Raw genomic sequence first — 24,013 nt, forward strand, 5'->3', positions numbered from 1 at the left:
TATGGTAAGAATGTCTTTCCTCAGATTAGGATACCAAACTGTACGCAATACTCCAGGTGTGGTCTCACCAAGACCCTGTACAACTGCAGTAGAACCTCCCTGCTCCTATACTCAAATCCTTTTGCTATGAATGCTAACATATCATTCGCTTTCTTCACTGCCTGCTGCACCTGCATGCCTACTTTCAATGACTGGAGTACCATGACACCCACGTCTCGTTGCATCTCCCCTTTTCCTAATCGGCCGCCATTCAGATAATAGTCTACTTTTCTGTTCTTGCAACCAAAGTGGATAACCTCACATTTATTCACATTATACTGCATCTGCCATGCATTTGTCCACTCACCCAACCTATCCAAGTCACCTTGCAGCCTCCTAGCATCCTCCTCACAGCTAACACTGCCCCCCAGCTTTGTGTGATCCGCAAACTTGTAGATGTTGCATTCAATTCCCTCGTCCAAATCATTAATATACATTGTAAATAGCTGGGGTCCCAGCACTGAGCCTTGCGGTACCGCACTAGTCACTGCCTGCCTTTCTGAAAAGGACCCGTTTACTCCTACTCTTTGCTTCCTGTCTGCCAGCCAGTTCTCTATCCACATCAATACTGAACCCCCAGTACCGTTAGGGAGTCAATAAAGATATGGACCTATTTTATAATGAATGGGAAAATAAAGTAATAATAGACAGCATTAAGCACTTGCAAGGTTTGTGACACGACAAGTTCATAAGGGAAAATAATTTTCATCATGTTATTCTTGATGATGAAGGATATTGCATTAAATGTCTCCATATTTCAATCAATTTTGCTTATATGATTTTTTAGAAATCTTTCATTATTGATGAAATAAAATCCAATGTTTTCCTAAAAGTTTTTTTAATCATGTAAAAGTAATTGTTTATTTTTGATCCAAGCCAAAGAGAAAACCCATCACAACAATCAGAAAGCTACAATAAAATCCAGTGTATTGTAAATGCTCGAAAGCAAGAATCCTTCTATTTTGTCTAACAGGTATTCATGCATTTGAAACTGATGATTTGCCTAAGATAAAAGTTCAACAATCACTTGATTTCACAACAAATGTTTGATAAAAATACACTGAAAATATAATACTTTCAATGAAACATGCATGACCTTCATAACATAACTTTATTTTTTGTCAGAATTATTTTAAATGATTCATTGCAAACAAGCTACAATAGTAATGGTGCAAAGCAATATTCTATTATATTCCTATAATTTCTCATTGCAACCATTGTCCTTATAAAAATATAAAAATTGTGTTGTTTCACTTCAATGCAGAGGTATTCAGGCTTTCCATTTGTGTTCTGCTGTGTAACATGTGTGAAATCTGGAAGTCACTCTTTCAGGTCATAAACCTGGAAAAAAACAAAAGCACAGATTATTTGTACTGTACTAAATATGTAATAATGTTGAACTGAAAGACGCATAGACCCAATCACAACTATACTAGGATTGCCTGGTGATATCTAGAACTGACCAAGCTGGAGTGTCAAAGACAACACTTCATTTGCATGTTTCGGGATTTTTGTTTGTGCTATTCTGCTGAAAATTTCTATCTCAGCCAAACAACAGAATTACATATCGATTTACAACTTTTAAAATCTAGAAGCATTGTTGCACAATATCCCAGCAGCATGGCACAGATAATAAAGCTACTGTCTCACAGCACCAGCGATCTATGTTCTCCTTGAAATCTAGTTCACCCTGAAACCTCATGAGTTTCCTCCAGGTGCTCCAGTTTCATCACAACATCCTCAAAACATGAAGGTTGATAGATTACTGCCATTTCTAAGTACACATTAGACTTATTTATAATGTAAAAGTAAGTAGTCAAACGGTGGGGGGAGTGAAGGATGTGCAGATGGGATTACAGGGAAAATTAGTGTGGAATGGGCTTGGTTTGAGAGCCAGCACGGACCCAATGGGCTGAATGACCTCTTACGTTATAATGTAAACATTACCTTCCATGCAGATGCTGATTTTTTTCCCCTCATAACGCTTTAATTAAAATGGTGTTGTTATTGCTGATTTTCCGCTATAACCAGGTAAGGTGGGCCTTCCCTGCTGCCATAGTTCAATGAGATGCACACCTCTGGCTTATAACAATAAGAGTCCATTTGCCTTTACAGGCAGCCCAACAGTCCGCCTTCCCCATAACTCATGGGTGAAGGGGGATCATTGTTCCCATGCATACCTATCTGACACTGCTTTGTTCAGGTATTTCTGATTCACATCGTGGTGCACAATTAGAACAAAAACATATTGTTGGAAAAAACTCGGCTGGTGAAGTGGCATCAGCACAGGCAAAAAATAGTGTAGATATTTCAGGTTGAGATATTGCATTGGGAAAGAGAGGGAAGGGGAAACTATGACCAGAGAGCAGAGGGGGGAGGGGGTGCGGATCAGAGGCTCCTGGTTGATATGTTGACCCAGATGAGGGGACTGGGATAATGGGCTAATGGATTTGGGTCAGGCAGGGGGAGGAGAGAGCAGTTGGGAAAGGTGAACAAAAAGAGAAGAAAATTGTGTGGATTGTACAGTGTGTGTGTGTGTGTGTGAGAGAACATCAGTGGTGTGGGTTACATGAAATTGGAAAATGCAAAGTTCAGAACATTGGGGCACAGGCTACCCAAGCAGAATATGATTTTGCATTTGGCCTCCCTGTAGCAGTGGAGAATGCCAAACACACACAGGTCAGTGTGGCAGTGTGAAGGCGAGTTCAAATGACTTGTAACCAGAAGCTGGTGACTGTAACACAAACATAAGGATATACTTATAGTTGTCTTCTTAATCTATAAAGTGCCCTTAAATGTACTGTCCTGACCATTTTCCTGGTGCATTCAATAAAAGTTATTCAATGCATATATTTCCACTCCCTTATTAATAAATTCCACACATGTACAGTACTCCTGCAGGATTGACCCATCACAGGAAAATGGGGACCGCAGTCATTAGTAACAAATACTTTCTTCAGAAACATGCACCTACCCTGTGTCAATTACTGAGGCATAAATGTTCCCATAACATTTATGCCTAGTTCCCATAAGCTTCACATACTTTACATGTAACCATTTATAGTTTCCCTATGTTGGGAAGGCGGTGATCATGCTCTGTGGGCTTTTGTTTATTGACTGCCCCTGGGAATTGTGCCCTGAGTAAAGACTCACATTTTACGCATCATTTCCATGCTGGCAGCTATTTGGAATGCTCACCCTTATCAAATGGTTTCACCCGACTTCTCTCATTCATCAGTTCACGCACACAGCAATCCTGGAACTATCAATTTATGGATGAGAAGGGAATGGAGGGTTATGGTATGAGTGCAGGCAGGTGGGACTAAGGGAAAAAAAAAAATTGTTCGGCGCGGACTTGTAGGGCCGAGATGGCCTGTTTCCGTGCTGTAATTGTTATATGGTTATATGGTTATTTGTTATATGGTTATAAAGTGATGGAATTTGTACCTCTTTGCCAATAGCTTCAGTCTTACCAGTTTTCTGTCCGTTTCTAGGCTATAATTGCATACTTACCAATTAAAAAATATCTATTTTGGTTTCCCTGTGTCCTCATGTGAAACCTTGTCTGTAGTTTGTGGTACCAGTAAGCTCACCTTTGTCTCCTATGTCTCCAGCTCCACCTCAAGCAACAGTTCCTTGTTTTGCTCATAACCATGGTACTATATTCCCTGTCCTTACCCAAATCATCAATTATATAATTTACCCTTTGGAATATTCCTCCTCATTCTATGTTCAGGCCAAAATGTTGTAACTGCTCATATATCTTGAGCTCACTTAAGGGCCTGTCCCACGAGCATGCGACTGCATGTGGCAAGCGCGACCTAATGTGGTCGCTTGAACCGTACAGCCTCACGGGGCCGGTCCCACTTCGATCGCTGGAGCCGTATGGAGTTGTGTGGAGCTGGTCCCGACATCACGCGGGGCTCTGGAAAACTGACAGTGTTCAAAAATTCCACGGGGCAACGGCCTGACGGCCCGCAGCCACATTGAGGCCGTACGCACCGCCTCGACGGGCATACGCAGCGTCTTGACGCCGTACGTCACGCGCGAACTTCCCGCGGACTTCGCTCGAACTTCACGTCACTCACGCGGCCCCCGCTTCTGGTTTGGTTGCGCTCGCCGCATGCAGTCGCATGCTGGTGGGACCGGCCCTGTACGGGGATCACTCGACCTCCGCACAACCCCCGCTTCCAGTTTGGTCATGCTTGCCGCATGTTGTTGCATGCTCGTGGGACAGGCCCTTAACACATTCACCATGCCCTGTGTCTGCCTTCATCTTGCTCTACCTAGAGAATCATGTTTTCTATTAACTTCATACTAGATGTTGCCATGCTATTCCCCAAAGCAGTGAAATTTCAAACTTAACACTAACGTAGTATCAGTCAGCTCTTTATGTTTCTGTTTATTAGAAATAGCACAGACAGAGCTCTCAGCAGAATTTATTTTTATTGAAATATAGCAAATGTCAATTGACAGCAATGTCTAGAACTCTGCATCAAAAATCATACCACCTGGTAAACCCTGCATTCAAAACCACACACATGTACTGTATACGCCACGATGAGTAACTGCTTTAATCATTTTACTGACTTATATTACACCGGACAGAACCATTATCCTAGAATTTATTGCTACATTTCCTTAATAAGTCAGAGTTGATACAGCAAGTAACTGGGCAGCCATGTGGACCATTAAATGCAGCAGCATTCCCTTCGACCACAGTGTGTCCTTCCAAACCAGCACAACCCCACTCGACCCTTGCCATCAAATCAGGCTATATGATGTGTAAAAAAACATTCGGGAGAAGAACCGGGTATAACAATGAGCCACCTATGTGAAGAAGGCACAACCAGAACCAAATGGATACCAATCAGTGGTGGCAGTAACCCATTTTTGGAGCCACATAATCCCACAACCAACAGTACAGAACATAGTTCTGCCCTCTTGCCATATGCAATTGTGAATCATGTTGGGAAAGCAAACAGCGAATAGGAGGATGTTAAACAGAGGAACACACTGATACGACACAGATAAAGAGCACAGAAAATAACCTGCTGCAGTGTTCAAGATTTATGTTCCAGAACCACTCTAGTTATTTCAGTAGAATCACAACACCAACAACCATCTGACAATGTGGGAAATGGCCCAAGTATATTTTGTATAAAACTAGGGCTCTGCATTCTGCCTCCTCAAGGCTTTCCATAATTGACAGGGCTGAAGTCAGGAATTGATGGAATATTTTCCTGGATGAATGCAGCTCTAACAACTCCCAAAAGACTCAGCACTTATTCACCATTTAAAATAATCCTTCCTCCACCTTTTCCACCTTGCTCCTTCTAAGGACCACTCCAAACATGCACCCCACTGACTCGGACAAATACTGCCACCTCTCATCAACATCAAGTTAAAATCGAGGAACAGCACTGTGGATAGTACCTTCACAATATGAAATGAAGTGTGTTCAGTAGGCATCTCAACTGCAGTTTTCACAAGGGGTTATTTCATATGGGCAATGAGAGCTGGCCTGGCCATCAACAACCAGATCTCATGAATGAAGAAAAAAATATATATTATTCAATTAGCCTCTGTAATGTGAAAGCATAAAATATTTGCATTTAAAGCACAACATAAATTTTAACCTTGGAGAATAATAGAACACCAATCTATCTATCCATACGTAACTAATACTCTGATCTTGTGCTCTTCCAGTTTGAGGGTTTTTTCTATTTACGCAGAAATGGTACGCAATAGCGCTACAATTTTTCGCCATGTTACTCGCCGTTCTCCTATGCTGCGAGTGCAACAAGTTACGTTACGATTGGTGGTATAGTGTAAATGTTATCGAGGTTTAAAAGTCTTAAAAAACGTGCGTGCACAGATTCCTTCAGTCAGCGCTACGCAGATAACTCACCCTCACGGCCTTCTGGGAGGAGATCTTCTCCACCAGCTCATCGAAACTCATGGTGCCCACCGTGACGAACACCGACTTCAACCCCCCCATGGCCTGAGCGGGGGCTGAGCCGGAGTAGTAGGCAGAGGATGGGAGGGAGGGTTGGGTTGCAGTTTGGGGACAGACACAGACACAGACACAGACACAGACACAGACACAGACACAGACACAGACACAGACACAGACACAGACACAGACACAGACACACAGACACACAGACACACAGACACACACACACACACACACACACACACACACACACACACACACACACACACACACACACACACACACACACACACACACATTCCCCACACACACATTCCCCACACACACATTCCCCACACACACATTCCCCACACACACATTCCCCACACATTAATACAAGCCTACACACATTAGGGACAATTTACACTGATACCAAGTATACAAAGACAGACCAATTAACCTACAAACCTGTACGTCTTTGGAGCATGGGAGGAAACCGAAAATCTCGAGAAGACCTACATGGTCACGGGGAGAACGTACAAACTCCATAAAGACAGAACCTGTGGTAGGGATCAAACCCGCATCTCTGGCATTGCCCGCATCTCTAACCCGCATCTGTAAGGCTGCAATTCTACCGCTGCGCCATCGTGCCGCCCTGTCCGTCGCAATTGAAACTACATTAGTGCTACACTTGGCACAAACCCTTGCTTTGACCAATCTTATGCCGCTGTATGTAATTTGCATTATTTTTAATGTTTGCATAGCTATATGAAAACAATAATGGAAGACAAGCACTCAATACGAACATCTCATACATATTACCTTAGTTTTCCACAATGATTGAATCTGTCCAAGACAGTATTCACCTTGAGCATTACATTTGAACAAAACACCCACTTCCTTTAAAACCTAACAGATGTGCGCAGAATTCTTCAATCACAAATTAAGTTGTGATCACGAAACATAATTGCTTTCTAACAAGTGAATAGTCCACTAATTTCACTCACTTCCTTAGACAGAAATTGAATCACCTGGAGCACAAATTGTATTCAGGTTTTTTGCTATTTCATTTATGACAAAGTGTCACTATATTAAATGTAATTCTTTATAGTGGTACCTGGGGAAAATCTGTAGCTGTAAATTATGAGCTTCAGGTTATACATGTTTGATTGTACATTGCATGCTTTTAATGTTTAATGTGACTGAATCATGGAATAATATTGATTGCTAAATTGGATCTGGATATTACATATATATAATATAATGGACACTTGGGCATTCAAGTCATAGAGTCCAGAAATAGGTTATTTGCCAACTATTTTTGTCCATCTACACTTGTTTGCATTAGATCCTTATCCTTCTCTGCCTTTCTTTTCCTATTCAAATGCCTGTCTAAATAACTTAATTTAAAAAAGACTGATTGTCTCTGATTCCACCACCTCCTCCAGCATCAGGGCGGCACGGTGGCGCAGCAATAGAGTTGCTGCCTTACAGCACTTTGAGCGCCAGAGACGCGGGTTCGATCCTGACTGTGGGTGCTGTCTGTACGGAGTTTGTACATTCTCCCCATGACCGCATGGGTTTTCTCCGAGATCTTTGGTTTCCTCCCACGCTCCAAAGACGTGCAGGTTTGTAGGTTAATTGGTTTGGCACAAATGTAAATTGTCCTTAGTGTGTGTATAGTGTTAATGTGCGGGGATCGCTGGTCGGTGCGGACTTGGTGGGCCGAAGGGCCTGTTTCCGCGCTGTATCTCCAAACTAAAATCATATTCCAGACATCAACCACTCTACAGTATGTAAAACCTTTCCCCTCAGATTTCATTTAAAACTCCTTTTCAGCTTAAACACATTGTTTTTAAACCTCAAACCTTGTTCTTAAACCTCTTGCTTTTTATACCTTTCCATGGGCAAAACAATTCAAACTATTTGCTCCATTTCCTACTTTTATAACTTTATATCCCTCTTTCAGGTCACCCCTCAACCTTCTTCGATCCATATAAAACAAACCCAACTTATCCAATCTCTCCCCATGACTAAACTCCTCCAATCCAGGCAACATCCTGGTGAATCTTCCCCGTACTCTCTCCAGTTCTACCACATCATTCACATAGTATGGTGACCAGAACTGTGCACAATAATCCAAATTCATCCAAACTAGCATTTTGTAAAGTTGCAACATAACTTCCCAACTTTTACACAGTCTGACCATCGTTTGAATGTAAGCATGCCATATACCTTCTCCAACCCCTATCTACCGAGTAGTGGGCACGATGCTCCCAGCGAAGAATGGGCCCGGCTTCCCGGCTGCGGAACAAGAAACCTTGTTCTCAACGTCAGTAAAACCAAGGAACTGATTGTTGACTTCAGAAGAGGAAGACCGAGGATCTACAAGCCTGCCATCATTAATGGCAGTGGTGGAGAGAGTAAAAAAACATCAAATTCCTGGGCATGTATATCTCTGAAGATCTGTCCTAGACCCAACACATCAATGCAATCATACAGTTTGTTCCAAAAATTGAAATGGACCTAGTCTCGTATCATGATTTAAAGGTATGCAGTGCAAGCATTATTCCTGGCATCCGCATACATCATGAGGTCGGCAACCAGCTTTGTACATATACCAACTAAGATGCCATGAAACCATATTCATTTGTACATTCCCCAAATAATAATCAGATATTATTAATCACTGTTGGCAGTGGAGTGGGGTGCCTCTCATCAAGCCACATATTGTGGAATCATTATTCATAATATTGCCTTTCCTATCTCACCTCGTGTGAGAACAAGGTGATATCTATGCCAGGTTCCAAATTTTATTCCCTTCTGAGCAATTTCTTTGAAATGCCAGATATTTCCTCTCAGAAACATTTTTGGAACAACAAGAATGCACGTTGAGCTAATTCCAGTTTTGTGAGCTGAACCCCATTTCCAAAATCCTTATGAGATCATGGTACAGGTTTTCCTGGCTTCCTCTTTACACCGTTGGGCAGGTGCAGTGCACATGCTTCAGCCGAGCTGTGGCTGATTACTGTGTCTAGAACGGTAATCATGGCGCAGCACTGTCCCGAATGAATGTATAGCTACAAAGCAGAACAAAATGAAGCACAGCTGCAACGTGGGCCGAGCTATCAACCTCTGGGTTTTCTAATTATTTTTCAACAGGGAAAGATGCCCATGATGTTACTGCATATGAAGGAAGCTCCCTTCTGTATAACCCTTCTACATCTTGGATTGGCAGAGAAGTCACCGTCTCTCATAGGGGTGCTGCTAATTGAGCATCCTTCTTTTCATAGCCAAGTCCATGATATGGGAATCCAGACGTTTCTCAGTCAAAACAAAAAAGCATTTCCAAAGTCTTGACTGGAAGAAAAATGATACTCACCTGCTCTTTTCTCCATTTGCCTTATGCACCATAAGTCAGTTACTGCAAGTTTTACTCTCTCTGGATTCCTTGGGTGAAAGTCCCTGCAGTCACAACCTTCATTCAAAAACCTCTCAACAGCCGTAAATTCCAGCACCATTCGATAAGCCTTTTATTCACTTGTTGCATAGAAGCTGCACTTTTGGCACGTTAGTGAACGTGTTAATGAGCTGACTGGGAACAACAGCAGGGTGGATGGAAGGACTTACAATCGCCAAAGTTCCTTCAGCGTAAATGGTTCTGTGGTATGTTGAGGCTAACGTGGATCAAGGTGTCTCTCCCTCTGGCTTCCTCCCACTGATTCGGGAAGCTTTGAGGTTTCATTCAATGCCTCCTCCAAATAATCCAGTTAAATAAAGAAGCAGTGTGCTTAATATTTTACTGCACAAGCACATACATTTTAATGCTCAATATTGCTCTATTTACCATGATAATTGGCTGTAATAAGTACCAGGCTTACAATGTAATAGTTCTACTATTTTTTCTTGTTTTTGGTATAAATGCAGGGTTAAATTTTTTTAATCTTGATGCGACAGTTTATCAGCAATCTTGTCAGAATAGTATAAAAGGTTGTTCAATTGTACAATTAATTGACAACATGTGGGGAGCATACAATTGGAAGGTTTGGAATTATTTAAAATGTAATAGGCAAGTGATGGAGCAGCCAACAGCCGGGTCTTTAATTGATAGATATTTTTATGCAGAATATGCAAGAGGTGCACTCGATTTGTAGTCTAATCACTCATATCCACTCTACACCTGGTCAACCGTTGAATGAAAATAAATGGAATCACTGGCTTATGCCCAATTTTCTCTGTACCGGGAGGGTTTGGATCTAACTGGTGCTCCTACGAGGATAGATTTCCAAAGAGAAGGAAGGAAAAATTAGGAAAGAAATCCCATCATACATAACACTGGGCAAAGTGCAATCTGCCCTCCCTGGAGTGAAAACGAGTCCATTCAAAGGCTAGGGACAAATTGCAACTCAATCCTCAGTCATAGCTCACCTGGAGACTGCACTGCTCCAGTCCCAGACAGAAAGAGCTGAAGTATGTTAAATGTTATAATCACAAGGCATCCAGAGAAGCTTTGTAACGATTGGGTCTGGAGCTAACAGGCATTTAACATGCTGGATGTGGTGAGATGCAACTTGAGTTACTAATTGCTATTCTGCAGGCTGCAGCACATGCACTCCTGCTCACTTTCAACACCATCGTTCAGTGGGTAAGATGGTCCTTGGGCAGCAAATGTGGATAAATCACAATGATATTAAATACATTATTGAATGGTTAATTTCCTTTTCCATTAAACAAAAATTACATGAGCCTCACTAAACCATAAGATTCTTTGCAAAATACACACGGAAAATGATAAAAGTATGAATATCGTAAGACAGGGAAGAACACTTATTGATTTTATGAGAACCTTTTACTATAGACTTACATTGCCCTCCATAATGTTTGGAACAAAGACCCATCATTTATTTATTTGCCTCTGTACTCCACAATTTCAGATTTGTAATAGAAAAAAATCACATGTGATTAAAGTGCACATTGTCAGATTTTATTAAAGGGTATATTTGTACATTTTGATTTCACCATATAGAAATTACAGCAGTGTTTATATTTGGTCCCCCTATTTCAGGGCACCATAGTGTTTGGGAAACATGGCTTCACAGGCGTTTGTAATTGCTCAGGTGTGATTAATTGCCTCCTTAATGAAGGTATAAGAGAACTCTCAGCACCTAGTCTTTCCTCCAGTCTTTCCATCACCTTTGGAAACTTTTATTGCTGTTTATCAACATGAGGACCAAAGTTGTGCCAATTAAAGTCAAATAAGCCATTATGACACTGAGAAACAAGAATAAAACTGTTGGCGACATCAGCCAAACATAGGCTTACCAAAATCAACTGTTTGGAACATCATTAAGAAGAAGAGAGCACTGGTGATCTTACTAATCGCAAAGGGACTGGCAGTCCAAGGAAGACCTCCACAGCTGATGACAGAAGAATTTTCTCTATAATAAAGAAAAATCCCCAAACACCTGTCCGACAGATCAGAAGCACTCTTCAGAAGTCAGGTGTGGATTTGTCAATGACCACTATCCACAGAAGACTTCATGAACAGAAATACAAAGGCAACGCTGCAAGATGCAAACCACTGGTTAGCCGCAAACATAGATGGCCAGGTTACAGTTTGCCAAGAAGTACTTAAAAGAGCAACCACAGTTCTGGTAAAAGGTCTTGTGGACAAATGAGATGAAGATTAACATATCAGAGTGCTGGCAAGAGCAAAGTATGGAGGAGAGAAGGAACTGCCTAAGATCCAAAGCAAACCCACCTCATCTGTGAAACAAGGTGGTGAGGGTGTTATGGCCTGGGCATGTATGGCTGTTGAAGGTACTGGCTCACTTATCTTCATTGATGATACAACTGCTGATGGTAGTAGCATAATGAATTCTGAAGTGTATAGACACATCCTATCTGCTCAAGTTCAAACAAATGCCTCAAAACTCATTGGCCGATGGTTCATTTGCTCCACTGCTGCTAAAGCAACCAAGGAGTTTGTCAAAGCTAAAAAATGGTCAATTACCCAATCTGAACCCAATTGAGTATGCCTTATATTTGCTGAAGAGAAATCTGAAGGGTACTAGCCCCCAAAACAAGCATAAGCTAAAGATGGCTGTAATACATGCCTGGCAGAGCATCACCAGAGATGATTGCATGCAAAGGATATGCAACAAAATTCTAAACATGACAACTTTTATTTACATGACACTACTGTGTCCCAAACATTATGATGCTCTGAAATGGGGGACTATGTATAAACACTACTGTAATTTCTACATGGTGAAACCAAAATGTATAAAAATGGCATTTATTAAAATCTGACAATGACTTTAACCACATGATTTTTTTTCTATTACAAATCTCAATACTTGTGAAGTAGAGGCAAATAAATAAATGATGAGTCTTTGACCCAAACGTTATGGAGGGCACTGTACTTGTATGTTAAATGCGCTGCAATCTGCAATGTCTCCCACTGGCCTGAAATATGCTCATTTACACTGTGAGATAAACACATCACCAACAATACGACATACAATGGAGCAGGCCCAAAACAACTTTCATTTCCTATCTACTGACTCTTCCCATTGCTAACAGAAATGTAATGCAAACCATCTTGCACTTGCACTTTTGTAAGGCAGCAAGTGAAGGTGTGATGAAGGACAGCTTTCTAGGTAAAATTTATGCATTTGGAAGGAAATAAGTCATGGTGAATTGCTGCAGTCCATCCTGCAACCATGGGCTACCAAGAGAGGGAATACATGTCTATAATGGCTAGATAAGCAGCCAAGCACATGGATGCTTTGCTCTAGATGGTGAGTGTAACTGTGCCAATACTCAGCCAGGCAATTGGAGATTATTCCAACATACTCTGCACCTGTGCCTTGTTAGATGGTGAGCTTTACATAATCAGGAGATGACTTGTAGGATGGAGACAGCATCTATGATGTCGTTAAATTTCTGCTAATGAGAAATGATATTGTTGCTGGAGATTTCAGTGATGGTGATAATGTTGATTATAAGGTAAGATGTTCCCAAAACCTTCTTCTTGTCATAGAGTTATGCAGCTTTAAAAAAAGCCATACAGCTGGTTTAGTTGAGTTTAGAGATAAAGCGCAGAAACAGGCCCTTCGGCCCACCGGGTCCGCGCCGACCAGCGATCCCCGCACATTAACACTATCCTACACCCACAAGGGACATTTTTTACATTTACCAAGCCAATTAACTCCAAACCTGTACGTCTTTGGAGTGTGGGAGGAAACCGAAGATCTCGGAGAAAACCCACGCAGGTCACGGGGAGAACATACAAACTCCATACAGACAGCACCCATAGTCGGGATCGAACCCGGGTCTCCGGCGCTGCATTCGTTGTAAGGCAGCAACTCTACCGCAGCGCCACCATGGTTAATCCATGCCAACCATGCTGAGTAACCACGCTCATCCCACTTGCCTGTGCCTGGCCCATTTCCCCCTGAATATTTCCTATCCATGAACCTTTACAAATGCTTTTATTTTAAATATCATAACTGTATCCGCCTGTATCACTTCCATTTGCTGCTCATTCTGGTTCACGAACTATCCTCTCTGGGAAAATTATATCCTTCAAGTCCCTTTTACATCTTTCTCCTCCCACTTTAGATCTATGTCCTCTAAGTAGGAGCTCCCCAACTTTAGCGGGGTTGGGGTAACTGTGGCTATTTACCTGACCTTTACCCCTCATTACTTTATAAACCTCTTCGCAGTTCTTCACAGTCTCATACATTTCTGGGATAAAAAACCCCAGCTTTTGCAGCCTCTCCTTATTACTCAAATCCTCTAGAACTGGTAACACCATTGTAAATATGTTAAGGTTGACAACAAATGCTGGAGAAACTCAGGTTTGTGGAATTCTCTGCCTCAGAGGGCAGTGGAGGCAGGTTCTCTGGATGCTTTCAAGAGAGAGCTAGATAGGACTATTAAAAATAGTGGAGTCAGGGAGAAGGCAGAAACGGGGTACTGATTGGGGATGATCAGCCATGATCACATTGAATGGCGGTGCTGGCTCGAAGGGCCAAATGGCCTGCTCCCGCACCTATTGTCTATTGTCTAATGTCAACTGGTGAGGCTATGGAGAGAAGGAATTGGCAACGTTTCCGGTCGAGACCCTTCTTCTGAAAATGTTTTGTTTTGCTCCTTCTCCAGTTTAATGTCATCTTTCTAAAATTATTGTACAAATGACTATAAGAAATAATTAACTTGTATTTAGATAGTGCACTTGGGATGTTGCATCAAAAAAATACCAGCAATGAATTGCTTTTAAGTGCAATCACCTGCTATTTAAGAGAATGTAGCAGCAAAGTTGAAAAATGTTTCATGAATACCAAATTAAGGGCCTGTCCCACTTGGACGACCTATTCCACGAGTTTAGAAGACCCAAGACAAGTTGAAAAAAATGTCAAGGTCGTGTTGACTCGCAGGAGTAAAAGACCTCCTACGGCCTCCTATGACTATGTCTACGACCTCCTACGACTATGTCTATGACCACCTACGACTATGTCTATGACCTCCTATGACACCCCACGACGTCAGTCTTCCACACCTAAGACCAACTACGACTAGCTACGATTGGAAATTTTTCACATGATAAAATGATGTCATGTTTGCATTTTTTTTTCTCGATCCAGTTACCGACCTACGACTACCTATGACTATATACGACTACCATCACGACCTACTAAGACCTACATACGACCTACCTACGAGTAAAAAGTGTCAATTTTTTCCATGCCGACCTTTTTTTTACTCGTGGACATTTTTTTATCAGGCTGGAAATAATGCCGCGACCTACTTGAGGCCACGAGTAGCGGAGCCCACTCACGAGCATGAGGAAGAGTTATGAAGACCTCGTACGACCTCCTAAGACCTCGTGGCAACCATGCTGCGAGTATGAGTCAAGGCAAACTCGGCAGAGGTCGCCAATTAGGTCGTGAAAGTGGGACAGGGGCTTTAGACTGATCGCCATTTGATATCTCTCAGTGGTGTTTGCTGAAGAGTCATGTTAACCAGCAAAACCCATTATGGTCTGTCCCACTTAGGCGACATTTTAGGCGAATGCAGAAGATTCTGCGCTCGCCACATTTTCACTGGTGGTCTGTGGTAAGTATCCTTCATGGTCGTGAGGAGTTCCCGCATTCTGGGAACTAGTCGCGGCCTCAGTATGGTCACTGCAAATTTTTCAACATGTTGAAACATTTTCTGCGACCAAAATTGGTCGCCATGGAGATAATCTATAATCCTGTAGTCGTAGGTGCAGTTGTAGTGGGGTCGCCATGTAGTGGTAGGTAGTCGAGGTAGTCGTAGGTAGTTTTTGTTAATCGCCTTTGCTGACCGGTCATTTTCATTGGCTCATTGGGAAAAAAAAAAGTAAGCAGGAGTTTTCAGAACCAAGGATAACCGAGGTTTTCAGAACCAAGGATGTTAAATGTCCGCCGAACTTCACAGCTGTGTATCACTGGCCTATTAAAAGTTGTCTGGCTTCTTAAAAGTTGTCACCACTCCTTTTCCCCCCTTCTCCCTTCCTCTCCCCCCCCCTCTTTTAAAGGACTTACCATACACTGTGCCAGCCGTCTTAATTACAGCGCCAACCTTCCTGTTCTTTTTATTTTTATTTTTTTAAATTTTATTAGAAGTACAATAGTGTAGTACATAAGTATCTAATAAATAATGAGATATTACAGTTCATGTACAACTTCGTGTTTCAAATTTAACGGAAAATGAGACAAGCCATGATAGAGAAGAAAAGAATATCATAAACCGTGGTGATAGTGTTAGTTTGTGAGATAGTAAAGAAAGCCCAAAGAAAAGGTAGAAGGGGATAGAGTGGAAAAAAGAGAAGAGAAAATAAAGTTAGAGAGAAAGGAAGGGAATAAAAATAAAGAGATTGAAAGAGATATACCTATTTAATATCTTTATCCACCCTTCACCCGGTTCTGAAACGTTTAATTTCTAATGTTGTGTTGCACCATATGCTTGTAAAAAGTCGATAAAAGAAGACCAAATCATTAAGAATTGGTCTGTTTTGCCTAAAAGGAGGATTCTCATTTCTTCAAGATGTAACATTTCAGACATATTTGTAATCCACATTTTGAGTGTTGGTGTGGCTGCATTTTTCCAAAATTTAAGTATGTTTTTTTGCCGTTATTAAGCCATAGTTAAGAAGAGATTTTTGAGACGTAGTTAGTTTACATCCGTCTTCCATTGATCCGAAGATAATCAGTTCTATATTGGGGTTCAGTTTTGTGTTAAATAGATTTGTAAAAGTTCCAAAAATGTCATTCCAGAATTTCTGAAGTTTTGTACAGGAGACAAAAGAGTGTGTTATAGTGGCGTTTTTGAGATGCACATTTGTCACAGATGGGAGAGACATTTGGAAAATTTTTATTCAGTCAAGGACTTACCGTACACTGTGCCAGCCATCTTAATTACAGTGCCAACCTTCCTGCTCATCGCGGTGTGTGTCTGTATCACCTTGGCTTTGCACCGTGTGAATTTCAGACAGCGCTCCCCCCGCTTTCCCTGGTCCTCGCTGTGTGTGTGTGTGTGTGTGTGTGTGTGTGTGTGTGTGTGTGTGTGTGTGTGTGTGTGTGTGTGTGTGTGTGTGTGTGTGTGTGTGTGTGTGCATGCACGTGCGTGCGTGTGTGTGTGTGTGTTCCACTCTGACAGTCACCGTCCCAGTTCCCGGTTTTTCAGGTGACTGCTGGCAACATGACAGTCACCGGCAGCCTGCTGAAAAATCGCCCAAGTGGGGCAGGCCCATTGATCATATGAAGAGTGTGGAAAGAGCTTTTGTGATCACCAGTACACTGAGAATGGACCTTAATATAATGCTTCATTTGAAATATGTCCAGACAGTTGTTGTTTGGGCACAGCACTCAAATTTGCTGCACAATGCTTGTGAATTGTGCCATACTGGTGAGGGTGGCTGCTGAAAGTGTACAGAGCAGCCACATTGTAAACCAATCGTGAAATGCTGATCGGATGCCAGCGATATGGAATTGGATCTCAGAAGTAGCCAGCACTATATTGTCAACTTGAATACTGTGATCATTTAGCGGCAGGAAGAATTAGCACTTGCCATCAATTACTCACATGTTGGGAGTACTGATTGATTGTTGCAGGCCTTGTCCTAGTTTCTGAAGTCCACTGAATGATGTGGGAGAAGAGTGATTCTTGTTGAATATTGTAAATCCTGCTTCTTTGCACAGTGACCTTAGATTTAGCTTTTTCGTTTGTTTCATTAACTCATTTGGTCCTCCTTATAAGGTCGAAGGTCACATACATGGACATTTTTCGACAACTTTGTTAAGTTGTTGAACCACTAGCATTCATAGCAATGTAAACAAGCATCTATGTTGATATGTATTCCAGGCCATCAACCTCAATACATACTCACGTTTGTCTTGATCTCGATCCACACCTTCATCGTTTGCATTACTGGGTAGAGTCCATGGTTGGCGCGTAGCTAACAACTGTGAAAAAGATTCATCCTAGGAAAAGTTAAAATATACCTTAGAACGTATGTACAATTTAAAAATAAATTCCAGTAACATCAAAACATTGGCTTTTCATCTTAATTGAATACTGTATAGAACATTTAATTGACCAATTCAAAACTAAAGAAAATGCAGGAGAATCATCCATAACATCTACCTCACCAATATTCAGTTCACCTTTATTCAATAGATAGCAATGATACTATTACAAATGCTGAGAGGAAATACATTCATTTAATAATAATAATAATAATAATAATAATAATAATAATAATAATAATTATAATAATAATAAATACTTTATTGATCCCCTCGGGGAAATTCAGATGTCCAGAAGCCAACAACCAACAAACCCACACATTCAGAACGAAAGCAGACAGAAAATACATAAAATACAATATGGACAATACATGAAAGCAATAAATACTTAAAAAGACCCAATAATTAACTATTAAAAATTCAAAGCATCCCCATTCAGCCTAGCGGTCAGTATTATAAAATCTAATGGCTGCAGGGGTGAAGGATCTCCTGAACCGCTCCATTCTACAGCGCAGGGAGAGGAGCCGGTTGTTGCTCCGTATGCTCTTTGACCCTCCAGAATTTCATGGAGGGGGTGCCCGGAGTTGCCGAGGGTGACCTGCACCTTGCTCCTCATACGCCTCTCAAACACATCCACCACAGAGTCCACTCTCCCCCCCAGCACTGAGCTAGCTCGTTTTACCAGCTTGACCAACTTCTTGCTGTTTTTAGCACTGATGTTGTTACCCCAGCAGACAACAGCGTAAAAAATGACACTGCAACCACAGTATTGTAAAACATGTACAGCATATCGTTGCGCACATTGAAGGATCTGAGCCTTCTGAGGAAAAAGAGTCTGCTCTGTCCTTTTTTGTAGAGGGCATCAGAGTTGACAGTTGAAATACCTATCAAATTATCAGGATATTGAAAATGTTACAATTAGTTACTAAGTGCAAAGATTCCACAATACCAATGAAATTAATATTAGTTAATATTTTATGTTTTATAATTTGAGGTTGCTGAAAATAATCCTCTCCTCTTTAAGTTGTGTCATGTAACCATTCTCGTCTATTTCATAAGCAATGTAAAGGGCCTGTCCCACTAACTCGACTTTTCAGCGACTGTCTTCGACCTTCAAGCTCGAGGGCACTCGCCTGAAAAACCTCGAGCTGGATCGACTGTCAGCGATGAAACCGCGAGCTGGATCGACCGTCAACACATACACACACACACACACACACACACACACACACACACAAACACAAACACATCGCGAAGGCCGGGGCTAGGTAAAGTGGGGACGCTTTCTGAAATTCACACCCGCGATGAACAGGAAGGTAAAAGACGGCTGCCACAGTGTACGGGCTAGGTTCAGCTCCAACTCAATAATTAAGTTTGCTGATGACACTGTGGTGGTGGGCCTGATCTCAGACAACGACGAGAAGGCCTACCGGGAGGAGGTGGCTGATCTAGCACTCTGGTGCCAGGATAACAGCCTCCTCTTGAACATCAAAAAAACGAAAGAGCTGATCATGGACTTTAGGAGGGCACATCATCCGAGGACGTACACTCCATTGAGGATAAATGGGGATTCTGTGGATAGAGTGAACTGTTTTAAATATCTGGGAGTCCACATCTCCGAGGATATGACATGGGCATCACACGCCTCAGCACTCATGAGTAAGGCAAGGCAGCGCCTTTACCACCTCAGGCAATTGAGGAAATTCAGAGTGTCTCCGAGGATCCTCCAGTGCTTCTACGCAGCGGCGGTGGAAAGCATCTTGTTCGGGAACATTACCATCTGGTTTGGGAATTGCCCTGCCAAGGACAAGAAGGCTCTGCAGAGAGTAGTGCGTTCGGCCGAACGCACTATGGGAACTTCACTTGCCCCCCTGCAGGAACTATACATCAGGAGGTGCAAATCCAGAGCCAACAATATCATGAGAGACCCCTTCCACCCCTGCAACGGACTGTTCCAGCTGCTACGGTCAGGCAAACGCCTCCGTTGCCATGCGGTGAGAACAGAGAGGTTGAGAAGGAGTTTCTTCCCAGAGGCCATTCGGACTGTAAACGCCTATCTCACCAGGGACTAACTCTACTGAACGTTTTTCCTTCCATTATTTATTATGTAAAGGTATATGTGTGTTATGATTTTGTTTGGTTGTTTGGTTGTTTGTCTTTTTGCACAAAAGTCCGCGAGCATTGCCACTTTCATTTCACTGCACATCTCGTATGTGTATGTGACAAATAAACTTGACTTGACTTGACTTGACTTGTACGGTAAGTCCTTTAGAGAGCGCGGAGGGGGGAGCGAAAGGGAGAGAGTGGGAGAGAAGGGGAGAGAAGGGGAGAGAAGGGGTGGGGACACTTATAAGAAGCCAGACAACATTTAATAAAGTTTAGCGGGCATTTAATATTACCGGTCGGTTTTCCTTGGTCCTGAAAACTCCAATGAGCCAATTAAAATGCAAAGGAGATTGCCTACGGCAACCTCGACTGCCTAGTGACCCCACTCCACTGCACTACGTTCAAAAGAACCATGCCAACCAATTTTTATAAACTGAGGCCGTGAGTATGCGGGAACTTCCCTCGAGCATGAAGGAGAGTTCCAGTGACCTCCTAGGACCACGTGTCGACCATGCTGCGAGTTTGAGGTCGAGAGCAAACTCTTCTAAACTCGCAAATTAGGTCGCCACAGTGGGTCAGGCCCTTTAGTTTAACATCTGAAAGACTGAACCTCTGACAATGCAGTACTTCAGCATTGCAACTACTTAACAATCCAGATTGTGTGGTTAAGCTTCGAAATAAAGCTCGAAACGTACCTTGTTGTAAGAGCAAAATAGTGCTAACATGCGATCCCATTAATGCTCCACGCAGCTGCATTGGCAGCCTGATTGTACTACATTTATAAATCTTTGAAGAAACACACCCATCTCTCTCTATATGATCAATAAATAATTTTTTTAAGCTTTTACAATTTTAAGAACTTTTAAGAAATGTTGCCTTTCATTTTCTTGTACATTATTTTTTTATTTAGTTAGTTACCTGCCTCACTAAATTTGAATAGATTAAGAAATAACTGATAAAAAAAAGTAATAAACTAAAAGAGACAATGAAATGAAAGCACAGATGGCTTGAATCCTGAATAAAAGGATGAATCCTATTAATGGCAACATTTTAAAACACCCATAAACAAATCAATTTGTATTTAATGGATATTTAATGGCACTGTGGATTGATATCTGGACAGTCAATTGTGATACTGGGATTTAAACCAAACAAGTCATTTGGCTAAAGGTTTTCTGCTTTCTGTTGAATGTAAGTCCTGTAACAACAAAAAAATTACCCAACTACTCCCCACACTTCCCCTACTGACGGTTCCAAAATTACACAAATCTTCCAGTCAGTGATAATTCCACAGTCAGTGATACAAATTGCTAACATTGCTTGCATTAGCTAAATGGGGATCTAATGTGGAATGCTGACAACCTTGAAACAGATTTTCTAATTTTTTGCAAGCCAAGGTTAAAGTTGAATGATGAAAAGTGAGAGCTTTGTTCCAAAGCAGGCTGACCCGAGACTCATTTTTTATTTATTTATGCTAAGAGTGGAAAATGAGCAATATTTCACTACCTAGCATTTCATCCTGTCAGCTTAGTAAGTAATTCAATTTACCAATATTTAAAATAGATATTCAAATGAATAAATAGCACTGAGTCCATGATATAATAAATAGTATTTTGGAATTCACATCACAGCAGGGGGAAGCATTCAAATGCACATTACACTGATACACATATATCTACTGAACTATCAGCGCAGACTTGCTTTTGCAACATAAAAATCACATTGCTCTCAAGTTTAATCAGCTGCGGCTATCACAATGTCTTATTAATGTCGGTTGCAACAGCTAAACAGGAGGAAACCCTTGGGCAGGCAGGGGGAGGCCAGTGAAATTGATCTTTGCCAGTTGCACAAAACAGCCTCAGAGTCATTTGGCAGACCATTTTACACAGCACCCAATTTTCTTTTCAATTCAAGCGACAGACAATGATCTCTCTGTCACACTGTGACTAAGTGCTTAAGTAGATTATCATCAGCACCAGAATGTTGCAGAGTGCTCCCTGCACTTGAAAATTTTCCCTCCACAAAAAAAAACTCCCATGGTGTGAAATTGCTGCCTGATTCTACTGCAGAAAGTTCAAGGTAGATAGGATCTTTAATGACACTCCAGCCATGGCAGGCTTTAGATATGGTTACTGCATTAGTAGGTGAAAGATTCCTTTGTAAAGCAATGACTATCATTTGGGCTCGGAGCACCTTTGAGTGTAGGTTTCCAGGTCAGTTTGTTCAGTACACTCCTAGGATTCTCACATCTCCTTGTCTTCACCCACTTGATCATTAAAAACAATATGACATTTATAAAAATGAATTACATTATTTACATATTATTCAGATAGTTCAATGGAAGATAGGCACAAAAAGCTGGAGTAACTCAATGGGACAGGCAGCATCTCTGGAGAGAAGGAATGGGTGACGTTTCGGGTCGAGATCTGAAGAAGGGTCCTTCTAAATACGTAGTTAGTATCACTATCTCAAAGCTCAGTGTGACCCCAAATTGAGCTTTGGAATTGTGGCTTCTCTATATAAGAAATAATAGATTTATGAGAACAGCACAAAATGTTTGAAAAATAACTGTTTATGAAAGCTTCAATATGTACTTGCTGAAGTCTTTAAAATCAGATTCATGTTTTTAAATTCAATTTAAGATCTCTGAATCCATTTATTATTTGGGTGATGTTGAGGTGGAAGTTGCTTTTATGTGGAATTACCCAAAAGCCTAACGTTTTTCCAAATAATAAAAATGAGATTGATACATAGCAAATATGCAGAATATTTGCCATGCATCTTTTATCTAAGAGGGCAGATAAAGACCCTGGTTTTACTTCCAATCTGAGAAATTTCACATCCTTTAATCTCGTACCGAAATGTCAGCCAAGCTTGAAAACACGCAAGATGCATACTTAAGAAACCTCTGAGACAAAGATGTCACTTTCATTAAGAGGTCAATCTCGTAACGACACCCAGTTTTTTATTGTTTTACATTTGCATCAAAAATAACCAACTATGCCAACTGAAACATCAGTAATACTGTAGTAGAAAGCAGTCCAAAGAATGGAGATTTCATAAAGTGCAGCTGGCAAGTGTATTTGACAATTGACCATGAACAACCTTATTTTAGAAATCGAATAATCAAGTTACAAATCAAATGAAGGAAATTAGTGCTCAGAAATTGAAAATGTTAAATTGTTAAATGGGCACAAGGAGGCCAATGAAGGATTAACACACTTTGGTGCAAGAAACACACACTTATCCTGCCTGCTTTTTATCATGATTTAAGTGCCATTATAGCATTACTGCTCTGTTCCTTGTCTCGATATTCCACTGCAATTTTGTGAATAACAAACCAGTTCAAAATAGTCTTAAAGCTAGTCTGTACTTCTAAAAGAGAAGCTGCATTAAGGAGTTAATTGCAATGAGTCTGTAGATAAACTACAGAACAAAGGAAATACCAATCTCCCTGTTTTTTCAATGTTACAAAGGAAACCTGAGTGGAGGAAAGGGGAAGGATGTGATGTTCTGATTTGCAGAAAGCCAAGTGGTCACCCAGAAACATGGATCGAAAGCATTGGGAGGAATAATCCATGGTGGCCAATGCTCAAAACTCCAGGACCTGAATGCAGTCCTTCTGTTAGTTAAGGTTAAGCATCACACACAGAAACAATCCTACCCACCCTCTTGTAAGACAAGATAGAGATAACAAGGAGTTGCAGCAAATGTACAAATACATGATAAAGGGGATAATATGAATAACATTTACTGCAAGATAAACTCCAGTAAAGTCCAACCAAAGATAATCTGAGGGTCTCCAATAAGGTAGATAGTAGCTCAAGACTGATCTCTAGTTATTGGTAGGATGGTTCAGTTGCCTGATAACCGCTGGAAAGAAACTGTCTCTGAATCTGGAGGTGTGCAGCGGTTAACTGTCCACCATTTTCCTCTGCCCTTCATCTCACCACAACCCTATTCTACCCTTGTTGTCACCAGCAGAGATACAGACATAGAACGTAGAATAGTACAGCACTGGAACAGATCCTTCATCTATGTTGAATATAGTTCAAAATTAAATTAATCTCAACTCTACCTGTATGTGATCCATATTTCTCCATTCCCTGTTTATCTATGGTCCAATCTAAAAGTTTCTTACACACCACTCTTGTATCTGTTTCTATAAGCACCCTTGGCAGCAAGTTCCAGGCACCCACCATTCTGTGTGTAAACTAAGTTCCAAATGACTACTCTACTCTATGTGTCCTTCTCACAATTTTATATATAATCTAGCACTCTCCCCTCAACGGAAAACAATCCAGGTTTGTTCAACCTCTCCTTATAGCTAACACCCTCTAATCTAGGGAGCATTCTGATAAACCTTTTCTCC

General features: G+C 41.3%; 1 protein-coding gene across 2 annotated transcripts in view; it reads right to left on the bottom strand.

Moving 5' to 3' along the window:
• Window positions 1-860: 860 nt before the first annotated feature.
• Window positions 861-24,013, bottom strand: part of c4h8orf34 (chromosome 4 C8orf34 homolog) — a 240,062-nt gene continuing 216,909 nt past the window's right edge. The window contains exons 13-14 of one of the 2 annotated variants that reach the window (XM_033019357.1): window positions 17,393-17,490; window positions 861-1,380 (exon numbers count right to left, since the gene is read on the bottom strand). In XM_033019357.1, coding sequence (XP_032875248.1) covers window positions 1,368-1,380; window positions 17,393-17,490 — 111 coding nt within the window. In that variant the 3' untranslated portion in view covers window positions 861-1,367. The remainder of the gene's footprint in view (window positions 1,381-17,392; window positions 17,491-24,013) is intronic. The other variant, XM_033019358.1, reaches the window with a different exon arrangement.

This window comes from Amblyraja radiata, chromosome 4 (assembly GCF_010909765.2).
Source record: "Amblyraja radiata isolate CabotCenter1 chromosome 4, sAmbRad1.1.pri, whole genome shotgun sequence".
NCBI classification, from domain to species: Eukaryota; Metazoa; Chordata; class Chondrichthyes; order Rajiformes; family Rajidae; genus Amblyraja; species Amblyraja radiata.